Source organism: Priapulus caudatus, unplaced genomic scaffold, assembly GCF_000485595.1.
Source record: "Priapulus caudatus unplaced genomic scaffold, Priapulus_caudatus-5.0.1 Scaffold177, whole genome shotgun sequence".
Classification (NCBI taxonomy): domain Eukaryota; kingdom Metazoa; phylum Priapulida; class Priapulimorpha; order Priapulimorphida; family Priapulidae; genus Priapulus; species Priapulus caudatus.
The window spans coordinates 360782-372705 of NW_014577238.1; the positions used below are offsets into that span (position 1 = coordinate 360782).

The following is an 11924-nucleotide window of genomic DNA, read 5'->3' on the forward strand; positions in this document are numbered from 1 at the left end:
CTTGTGGATACTATGGATCAGGTAGGTAGTACAGCTGTAGCAGGGTTGATGTGATCAGAGAGTAGATAATAGGGATTCCTATTAATCATGCCTGATGTTTGATGATACTGCTCAGTGATATCGGGAATGCTGGTTGTTCATTTGTCTGACGTCATATGAGTCAGCACGGCTGGCTTACTACCATGTACGCGGGCAAGCAAAAAGACGCTCTGAAGTTCACATGTCGTTATATGGAGAATTAGCTGTCAAGGGGCACATAGTGTTTCGCCCTCGAATAAAGTTGAAACGAAAAATCGATGAAATTTCATGCACACGTGGAGAGTATCTTAAGATGTAGAGATGGGAGCTGTGAGGATGTGATGAGCTAGGAAGTCAGTGTATAAGCATCTGAGAAACTGCAACAAAAGAAGTATGCAGAAAGTCTCTTATCTGATCTCTCTGTTATACTATATGTATGGTGGGCTGAGTAGCCCATTTACATACCAAACCTGTAACTTCTTGTACCAGTGTGTCTATGGTATATAAGCCAGGGAGCTCGTTCTATCGATTATGAGCTTTTCACACATTTGTTGTTTATCCTCGTGCAGATTCTTACGAAGCGAGGCGCAGCAGATTGCTACGATGTGTGTGAACCACTTCCTGTCAGTCATTCATTGCTCTCTGCAGAAACTCCATCTAAAGACGTAGAGAAACGGTAAAGATTTAAATGTTTTGTGTTATTCCGCTACTCACGGTTTACTGAACTGTTATTTGAACAAAGTTATCATGGATGTTAGTGCAACTTGGATAATCTTCACATTGATAAACTAGGTATTAATAACACACAAGACGCCCACATTTTGCATGCCGCATGCCACACATCACCGCATGTAGTACCACACCATTTGTGGTTCTTGATATTAGAGAAAGTAGATCTGTACATATTATATTGTAGTGAATTTGTTGTGTCTGGCAGGTTGAAAGCCAGCAGCTGAATTCTCACACAAAGGGAGAATTATCGCAACACATGTAGCTATCATTTGCGTTGTTAATAATGTGGAAATGATTGTGCTATCAGTAAGAGTAGACATTCCCAAGAATGTTGATGCATTGATCTATTAAATTAAATATCCATACTATATTTTAATGTATGAAATAAAACAAGTGATCTGAATATTAAATAAACCTCGACTTGATCCTACGACTGATATTATCCAATATAGTGCCAATTTGCTGTTGCTATATTGTGAGGTATCTGGAATAGTTTCATAGGGCTAATCGCACTATATAATTGTGGGAAGCATGGCATGGTGTAGAAGCTCACTCGCAAGCTAAGCATTCGCTTGTCTATAAAAGGATTGTCGTATGTTTCTAGACGTGATTGCTGCTAGTATGGCCTAGCAACATGATTGTGAGCCAGATTTGCCCCGTCTCATAGAAACTTGACAAGTATGGATATCCAGAGCTGGGGAGATACGAGGTAAATGAAGGCACAACTGGCTTAATAGTATTCACACGAATTGGTATTCCGGTGTGCTAATTTGGTACAGTCTTTCTTGTCTCGGACGAAAGAAATGCATAGATTGATAGCGAATCAAGCTGGATTGTTACTTGCAGGAGGTCATTGCTCTTCTTTTTACATCTAACCAGGAGTCATGTTTTCGCCCTGTTAGTTGTTCGCTCCGCAAGGAGGTCATGTTTTGCCTGTTTCTTTATTAACTCCACGCAAGGAGGTTTGTTTCGCCCTGTTAGTTTATTACCTCGCCAAGGAGGTCATGTTTCGCCCTTTGTTATACGATCTAACAGTGGAGGTCATGTTTTAGCCTTAGTTGGGTTAGTTTATTACCCTCCGCCAAGGAGGTCTGTTTTCGCCTGTTCGTTGTTACTCTACCAGAAGGTTATGTTTCGCCCTGTTCGTTTGTTACCTGCCACCAGGAGTTGGTGTTTTCGCCTTTTCGTTAGTTTGTTCCTCAACAAGGAGGTTGTTTCGCACTTGTTCGTTGATTACCTGCCACAAGGAGGTATGTTTTCGCCTTGTTCGTATTGTTACTCTCCAAAGGGGTTATGTTTTCGCCCAGCTGTAATCGTATAATCTCCAGGAGTATGTTTCGCCCTGTGTAGGTTTGTTGATCCTCGATATGTCAAAGGTATATTCAAAAAGTTACAGATGGATTTTGATGAATTTTTGGATGGGTTGGTTTTGCAAGAACAATTGATTAGATTTTGGTGTGATCTGGATCTTTATTGTCAGCGATTGTGCAATCGGCTGACAATAAAGATCCAGATCACCACCAAAATCTAATCAATTGGTTCTTGGCCCAAAACCAACCCATCCCAAAAATTTCATCAAAATCCATCTGTAACTTTTTGAGATATCCTGTTGACAGACAAACCAACAAACTAACAGGGGCGAAAACATAACCTCCTTGGTAGAGGTAACAAGCGAACAGGGGCGAAAACATAACCTCCTTGGTAGAGGTAACAAACGAACAAGGGCGAAAACATAACCTCCTTGGTGGAGGTAACAAACGAACAAGGGCGAAAACATAACCTCCTTGGTGGAGGTAACAAACTAACAGGGGCGAAAACACAACCTCCTTGGTGGAGGTAACAAACGAACAGGGGCGAAAACATAACCTTCTTGGTAGAGGTAACGCCAAGGAGGTCATGTTTTCGCCCCTGTTCGTTTGAAGGTAACAATCAGCGTGATTCACTATCCAATCATGCATTTCTGTGGTCCGAGACAAGAAAGACTGTCCCAAATTATTGCACACCTGAATACCAAGATGTCTGTGGTGGAATACTATAATGCCAGTCTGTGTTCATCTTACCTCGTGTATCTCCCCAGCTGCTGGGTATCCATACTTGTCAAAGCTTTCTATGAGACGGGGCAAAATCTGGCTCACAATCAGGTTGCAGTTGGCCAGTACTATCAGCAATCTGACGTCCTAGAAACAACGACAGAATCCTTTTATAGACAAGCGAATGCTAGCTGTGCGAGTGATAGCTTCTACTACATGCCATGCTTCCCACAAATTATATAGTAGCCGATTAGCTTGAAAACTATTTCCAGATACCTCACAATATAGCAACAGTAATGGAGATATATTGGATAACTATCAGTCGTAGGATGCAATGCGAGGTTTATTTTAATATCTAGTTCACTTTTTATTTTAGTTTCATACATTAAACATATAGTAGGGATATTTAATTTAATAGATCAATGATCAACAGGATCTGGTGGAATGTCTAGCTCTACTGATAGCACAATCATTTCACATTATTAGACCAAACGCAAATGATAGCTACCGTGTTGGGTAATTCTTCCCCCGTTTGTGTGAGAAATTCAGCCTGGCTGGCTTTGCAACTGCAGACACAAACAAATTACTACAATATTAAAATATGTACAGATCTACTTTCTCTAATATTTAAAGAACCCACAAATGGTGTGCGTACATACATAGGTGTATGTGTGTGCATGCGTGCATGCAAAATGGTGGGGTCTTGGTTTTGTGATAATACCAGTTTATCAATGTGAAGATTATCCAAGTTGCAATACATCGATGAAATAACTGTGTAAATAACAGTCAGGTAAACCGTGAAGTAAGGGAATAACACAAACGAGTTAACATTTTACCGTTTCTCTACGTCTTTAGATGTGAGTTTCTGCAGAGTAGGAATGAATGACTGCAGGAGGTTCACACACATCGTAGACAAATCCTTCTGCGACGCTCTGTTCGTAAGAATCTGACGAGGAGAACAACAAATGTGTAGAAAGCATCATAATCGATAGAACTAGCTCCCTGGGCTTATATACCATAGACACACTGGTGACAGAAGTACAGGTTATGGTATGTAATGGGTGACTCAGCCCACATACATATAGTATAACAGAGTGAGATAAGATAAAGGATGACTTTCTGCTAGTTTCTCAGATGATTATACACTGTTCCCTGAGCTCCATCACACCTCACCAGCTCCCCATCTCTACATCTTAAGCTAGTATCGCTTCACTAACACTATCATCTATAAGTCACCTCTTGCTCTCCAGGGACACTTGGGGTTAGAACGTCCTGTAGTATCTGTAGACATTCCAGAACAATATTTTCATACTTCTGGGGCTGTAATTAAAAAAGGTAACAGCATATTTAACACAAAATCACTGTATTTAAATATTTGGAACAGCACTCATTCTAATTTTGTTTTTATTAATGAAGAAAGAGGTAGTTTTTATTATTATAGTATCTATCAGAGTACCTTATGATAGATATTTATTGCTTAGAGTTATATTTCAAGTTACCATTTAATTGATACATTTAATAAAATAAATTCTTACTACAAAATCATCACAAAATAACTTGTTAATTAAAACAGTGTGACTTAATACATTATTAGAACGAACTGTGATGGTACCATGGGCATGAATCTAACTGATGTCAGAATTACAAATTATCATGTTCGATATGATTTTAAAATACTAAGTGGTATTGTACACAATTTTTTTATAACGTATGGCAAAATCTTTTAATTGAGTCACATGGACTCCTTGTTTTAAATTAGGGATTCCAACTATAAAACAGCAAGTATCTGAAGAAGGCATGTACAGGGAGTTTTTGAGTTATTTGTAGTAAAGCGGATTGTTAATTCGTGTTACCTTCACTGCTCCGCTAACATGTATAACTCTTAAAAAACGTGAATGCTCAGCATGCGCTCACCAGATTCGTTGTGGCTCCAGTAGTGTCATCGACATCAAGAACCCAATCTTCCTGCAGATACAGACATCTGATCTCCTCGGATGCTTTCTGAAAGAGTGCTGCCATGCACTGGATGCGCATGTCGGACACGAGACGTTCCACTATCCCTGTCAGGTCTCCTGCTAGGTCCATGGCACGCAGGGAGGAGTAGCACGACCTAGGACAACATAGACCTTACACTTATACAGCTGCAGCTACAGACTCACCTTCATCCACACAGAAAATGTGCTCACACAAACAATATGCTCATGCCAATGATGACATATACAGCAATGGTATATGTATATCTATTTTTTTTTCTTTTTTGCTTCACTGACCCCTACGGGAGTCGGATGAATAAAGTGTGCGTGCGTGCGTGCGTGCGTGCGTGCGTGCGTGCGTGCGTGCGTGCGTGCGTGCATGCATGCATGCATGCATGCATGCATGTATGTGTATGCATGCATGCATGCCTGTATGTAATATGTATGTATGTATGTAATAAATCCAATAGTAATCCATCCTTTCCAAAGTAATAAATCTATACTACAATTATACACAGTTAATAGAGATTAATGAGATAATATAATAAACGTACCAAGAGCGTATTAAATGTATTTAATATACTTTTTCATACTTAATGCGCTCTTGAACGTATGTATGTTAATCAGAGAACCGGGGAAGTAGAGAAAGGTTCACTACCTCACGTATCTAACACAGTGTGGAATCCAATCTGTGTACATCTCCTGATGAGTGGTCTGCCACCCCACGAGTTGCTGAGCACTACCGGCTCCAGCTGATTTCAGACTGTTTGGCACCAACGCAGCTCGTAGTAAGTTGCAGTACATCTCCAGTACATCATGCATCATAGCCTAATATTAGGATAGTGTGAACATACAGATATACTATATGCCTGTTTTGTCAAGTATTCGATATCACTGCGAGAGAGAGAGAGCGAGAGAGAGTGAGAGAGCGAGAGACAGAGAGAGCGAGAGAGAGTGAGAGAGAGCGAGAGAGAGAGCAAGAGAGAGAGAGAAAGAGCGAGAGAGCAAGAGAGAGAGAGAGAGAGAGAGAGCGCGAGAGAAAGAGAGAGAGAGAGAGAGAGAGAGCGAGCAAGAGAGATTATTATTCTATATAAAATACAATGAATTATATGGTGAAGGGAGCTGTCCACTTACAGTGAATGCAGTGGAATCTTCTTTTCCATACCGACTAGATGTGATCTATACAGCAAGAAAATCGTCAAAACAATGTGTGTTAAAATTCTACCACTGAAGGAACGTGGTGAGCAAAGACAAGGATTCAATATAGTTATGATATAGTCGAATTGATACTGTACACGATACTGACTCTAAAAAGTTGATGAATGTATACAACACAACAACCGATCCCATGACTCACTGATAGAGATAATCAATCTTCTATGTATTTGAGTAAACCTCAACATCAATTTTAAGCTCTCACATTTTTCAGTTCTCCAGCCAAATATGATTGTCCGAGCTTGTACATGTCAGGCAGATGTTGCATCAATATTTCCGTCAATTCCTCAACAAATAGTACACGTTGTGGAGTACGGAATCTTGCAGCTACCGACTCTGATCCCTGCCCGCCCGCATGTCCACCTGCTAGGTACAGAAATGCAAGTGACGGATTAAAGTAAATTAACTAGTAATATAATGCATGCACAAACCTGGAAAAAGATGATCATCTTCTACTCTGACATTTTGGAAATTCGAGTCCAATGTTTTTTTTACAATAGGAACATTAAAGGAATAACATGGCCATTGATTATGCAATGTTGACGAATGCTAGAGTAACTGGCACCTTGTGTAGTTAATAAGTACATTACCTTATAGCCAAATGCATATTAGTTTGTCCAATATCACTGCTGGTTACTAAGAAATGTCTAATTGAAATCCACAGTCCAAGAAATGTTTACAGTTTACAGTTTCACTTTCAAATCGCTGCCAGCGAAGCGGGTGTGATACAGATTTATAGTGCACCGGACATTTTTGCACGCATGCTCGGCCGTACACAATGCTATCATCAGTGATTTCGTAAACACGGACGCTCGTGATAAGGAACTTTTTGTCAGGGCTGTCCATGTGCGTCCGTGATTAGTACGTTTGTTTTACTCCATTTCCATGTTTAGGTCCGTGGCCGTGGTTACACAGCTGACACCTCCATTTCATCTGGCGTCCAAAACATACAGGCCCGCACAAATGTTTACGTCATCGCCGCGACTTATCGCTTGACTCCTGGATGACATTTACGGCACGTAACATGAATATCAACAAACCGATTTCAAGTCTTGCTTGTAATGTAACCAGCAGTGATATTGGACAAACTAATACGCGTTTGGCTATAAGGTACATGTACTTATGAACTACACAAGGTGCCAGTTACTCTTAGCATTCGTCAACATTGCATAATCAAATGGCCATATTATTCCTTTAAGTGATCGCTGTCTACATAGGAAGCTGTCCACTCACCAGTGGTGTAGCCAGCTATTCAAAAACAGTTTTGATGATTTCTGGCTGGTCTTCACTTCCTTGATTTTTCTGTGGAACGAGAGAGACAACAGACACTATATAGGCATCATTAGCAGCAGGTGATTTTATATGGAAATAGATCAGTAAATGTGATAGATGGTGTTGTGTGGCTGCTTTAGCTACAGGCACCAGGAAGTACTATGGCTACATTACACAACATGTGTCTCTAACTTACAGAGAGAAGTTTGTTTCGGATTCCAATACATCCATACAACTTGAATGTTGCAATTTTCTCAGTACAGTTACTTGAAATTTCAAAGAAACAAAAACATCTATTGAACACAAGAAACAACAAGCACACAAACAAGAACACAAGAAACAAAAACAAGAAGGAAAAGCTGCCATCTTTTTTACATTTTACTCTCAACCTATGCTGCCACAGCTTAAATCTCAAGTGCATTCCCAAGATTGGTTTCACACCAGGAATCAGTTTATTGTGCCTTTACTGCCTTAAAGGGTTCAAGAAGACTGGCAGCATTGGGATCCAAGCTTGGACACCACTGGTGGTAAAACATGGATAAGCAGCCGTACGATCTAGACTTAGGTTGTAGAGTGGCTGAGGTCAATGCTAGGTGTAATTGTAGGCACCAGTCGGTCAAGCTCATTGTCCCATACTCACTCACCAGCCTTTATATGGTCAACCTGACAAACATGACCATAGTGCTAGTTATCCAATCATGATGATTTGATATGCAGAGCCAGGCTGGGTTGCCTGCTGTCTCCAGGCCATTTAAGTACCTAAAAATACACCAGCAACACTCATACTTGACATATCATATTGAAAACAACTTATTATCTTGGCGTGATTATGTGTTATGCCCTGCGTAAGGCCTAGGTAGCACATAAGGCAGTGACAAGTCAAGGCGTTATTATAGCATCGGTAAATAACCGTGAAAAGATAGCAACTGTTTATCGTGAAAATGAGGAAACAACGTTACCTACTAAAGAAGCTGACCATACTTACATGATGAGTCTTTTTGCTCCTCTAAAGGAAGCAGGAATCTGCGAAAGTTTGTTTGTCAACTTCTGCTGCAGGCGCTTGTATTCTTTGCTCTACATCATCGTAAACTGCAAAACATAATTCTCAGGTTAATAGTGACCTCATGCTAGCATTTATTAATTAGAGCAGTAAACAACAGGAAATTGTTAAAACACTAAACTCCCACAATGAGCACAAACACATGTCAAGTAAAAATTGACATATTTACAATTTGTTCTTGCTTCTAAACAATTCACTGCTGTCATCTTTGAAACACTTACCAGTTTGTGAATATTTTCACTCTAGTATCCGAAAATAGAGATTTTGCTCTGCTCCAGTCGTTTATCACAATTTCTATGTCGCCCTAAAATTTGTTTTAAAAACAGAATATCATCAAACCAGCAACGCCCTAATATTTATTCTCAGAGACAAGTCAAGAATATTTCACTATTAATTTTTATATACCTTTGGTAACAAACAATGCACACTAAACCAAGATGTATAGACGTTAACACAACACTGGGATTAGGTCCATAAACGCATTTACAATTAATTTCAAGTAAACTGCATGGACACACATAGCACATGACAAAGCACAAGTGTGAAGTACACCTTCGTGTATATTCTTCTCGATGCTTCCCGGCAGATCTGAACAGCGAAACTTGAAGCGTAACAGGACGGTTGAGCGCGTTTCTGATGGTGTCCGCGCGGGTCTCGTCGCTTCAGCACGTCTTGCAACAGGTCGGTTGGCCATGCGAGGGCCTCTACAACACACACACAAGCATGTATCAGAGACGATCTGCCATTACAGATTACAGGTAGGTCTGTTTTACGAATCAGGTACTATTAATTAGCTGTTATACCTATTAATACCTATAATTACCTATATATGGTAGATGCTGCAACAAGAACTATTAATTACCTGAGAGAATTACTTCAGCGCTGTGATCAGTGAGATGACCTTCAGATGCCCTCTGGTCAGACATGATCATGCCCTGTAATGCTGCACAACAAGCAACAACGTTACAGAACGCCGCAAAGGCAAAACGTGCAAAGTATCGCCCACACAAAAGTGGACGCGTCGCGTAACTTTTTGCAGAGACGTATGACCGTCGACTTTCTCTTCTGTTAGTAGCAATAACTACGCGCATACAGCCGCGGACATACATGCAGATACTACGTGGTATCAGTCGCATTAAATGAAGTAGAGCGCTGTGGTGTTCACAAAATAATTAAACAGATTCAGATACTTTTCAGTATCTTGTATTTCTAACGTTCAACATGGAAACTGGCTGCCCCGGAAAACTCTGTTTCGATTACTTCCTTTTCGTCGATAGGTGGCAGCATAAATACAGTATTCTCAATACATAAAGCTTTATGAATGATTCATATGCCGATATTGCCGATATATCAGCATATCGACATTAGAAGCCGCGCTCATACATGTCAGCGTGTTTATGCACTGCTGCCAGTGAATGAATCTAGGTTGTCCTTCACAAGAGATGCTGGTCCATCGAGCGTGTGTGTCCTACGTCTCTGCATGGTGTGTCAGACCCGCCTTTAGGTCATCAAAACTGAAATTTGACATGAATGAGTGGCTTTTACACCACTAGTGCTAATAACTACGGAGTTTAATCTCCATAATATAAAATTCTTATACTTTTACAAAGGGTTATAGATTAGTGTTAGATTAAAATTTAGATTATAGTAATCGATTCTGTTCGACTTTAGTTGTCCCTGTTATGAAGTTTATATATTTAGTGAAACCAGTATAAGAAGTGAGAAGCTCGAAGAGAAGTGTTGATAGCATCTAGACTCAAGTAAGCTCACAAGCCTCTGACCGCCTCATGTTAATCCGCAGAGTCCTTAAAACATGCCATTTGAACAGTCGTAAGCGAAAAACTGGATTCGTATCTCTTAATTCACATGGTTTTTGTCTACATCACCTTCTAAAGATGAAATACCAAGAAGAAGAATGGAAAGCACATTTGCAACTCTCACAACACATAACTATTACACCTGCGTTCTGTGATTTGTAGGCTCATAGAAACCTTCATAATATAGGAAACACATTTATGACACAAGAGATAATTCAATCGATACCTGGATCCTTGGTGATTTTCTACCAGAAACCACTGAGCTACGAAATCATCACTATTGAGATTTCCAGATCCTTCGGGAAATAACTCTACCAGTTCATTGTTCGGTAGATCTCTTGCTAGAAGATATGTGTAAATCAATAAATGAAGCATTAAGCAGCAGAAGACTACTCAGTGACATTTTACAAATTTTGATAGTGCTATCCAAGTATCCCAATTCTGAGTTTCCGTCAGCTTTTAAATGGATTACTAGATTGCTAAATGCCAATGATCAAAAAAATTGTTACGCTGCCCAGACCCCACGTAATACAGTGCCTGTTACAGAACCAAGGTTACAACAGATGTCCATAAGCTTATGTTCCAAAGACCATTACAGAACACATGACTATGAGGTGTCTACTACATAGAAATCAAGTGATGATGTTTGACACAATGGTGCATAGGGCATTGACATGCCACCTTGCTGCTAGCTTTAGAAAGTAGTAAGCAGTAATAAGTAATAAGTTAGCAGTTCTGCAGAAGCAGTACCCGGATCTGACTCAACATGGAACAAAATAGCTTACTGAGTTGCTTCATCTGCAGGCCATAGAGGAATCTATCTGGGAGACATAAGGCGATTGCACCCTCCGCTCTCCTGCCTTGTCAAACATGCTGCGGACTCACTCCACCCCATACCAGGCTGACTCCTGAAGACGGGCCCTTCAAAACACATTAGTCCCAATGAAATTCAATGTACAGTTAAATAACTTGGTCAGCTAGCTTATTCTGAAACATGACAAGATATATGGCACAGGCAAACACCTAGCGTTTGCAACCATTTAGTATTCACCACTCATTCCATACTCTGGCACATATAAAAATTCCACACGTAAGGGTACAACTATTCAACCCAAATGATTGTCCTGCGCTGCTATCCTTGACCTGTTTGCCACAAGAATCCTCTGAACTTTGACAGTACGCGCGTGCCGTATTCCTCTCACGACCTGGTGAGCAATGATCACAATCAACCGACACCTTTGCAGGGTTCCAGTGCGAGCGACCAGCCTTGCACTAGATGAATCCACTCCCATGGTCCATCACACAGCATCCACCCCAACATTATCCTGAGTGCTGTCTCATTGAAAAAACATCACAGGAAATCATAACATAAGTTACTCGAGTGTGCAATGCTATAATCAATTACTTATAGCACATCACACATCCTTAAGAATTTCATATCAATGTGGCAAATGTCACACAATTAAATCAGGTTTAAAAGTATCACGGGTGCATTTTGAAACTGATAATAACTGTACTACAACGTAATTTGGATTAAAGAAGCCATTGACTGCAAAAAGGAACATTTTTACTAATTAAATCTAGATTTGTTTAATTGATCTGTAACAAACTATAGCATCTACCCTGTTTAGGCTAACAATACTGTGAATTTTTGCCAACAACCTGAACACGAACAAATTGTTAGTAGAGTAGTCTCCAATTTCCTGCAACCCAGTAATGGCCAAACATATGCACGCACAGACATACGCTCACTGTACGCCAACAATTTGGATGCAGAAAACGTTTGGCAAGAGATGAAGCATGGGCT

The 11924-nt window shown here is 40.2% G+C and overlaps 1 protein-coding gene across 3 annotated transcripts in view; it reads right to left on the reverse strand.

Moving 5' to 3' along the window:
- The window catches only part of LOC106806743 (exocyst complex component 2-like), a 24131-nt gene that overhangs the window by 2355 nt on the left and 9852 nt on the right, over positions 1–11924 (reverse strand). For 2 of the 3 annotated variants that reach the window (XM_014808786.1, XM_014808788.1), the window contains exons 13-20: positions 6174–6334; positions 5888–5932; positions 5412–5581; positions 4695–4890; positions 4017–4100; positions 3617–3726; positions 3289–3346; positions 2811–2927 (exon numbers count right to left, since the gene is read on the reverse strand). In XM_014808786.1, the coding sequence (XP_014664272.1) occupies positions 2811–2927; positions 3289–3346; positions 3617–3726; positions 4017–4100; positions 4695–4890; positions 5412–5581; positions 5888–5932; positions 6174–6334 (941 nt within the window). The remainder of the gene's footprint in view (positions 1–2810; positions 2928–3288; positions 3347–3616; positions 3727–4016; positions 4101–4694; positions 4891–5411; positions 5582–5887; positions 5933–6173; positions 6335–11924) is intronic. The other variant, XM_014808787.1, reaches the window with a different exon arrangement.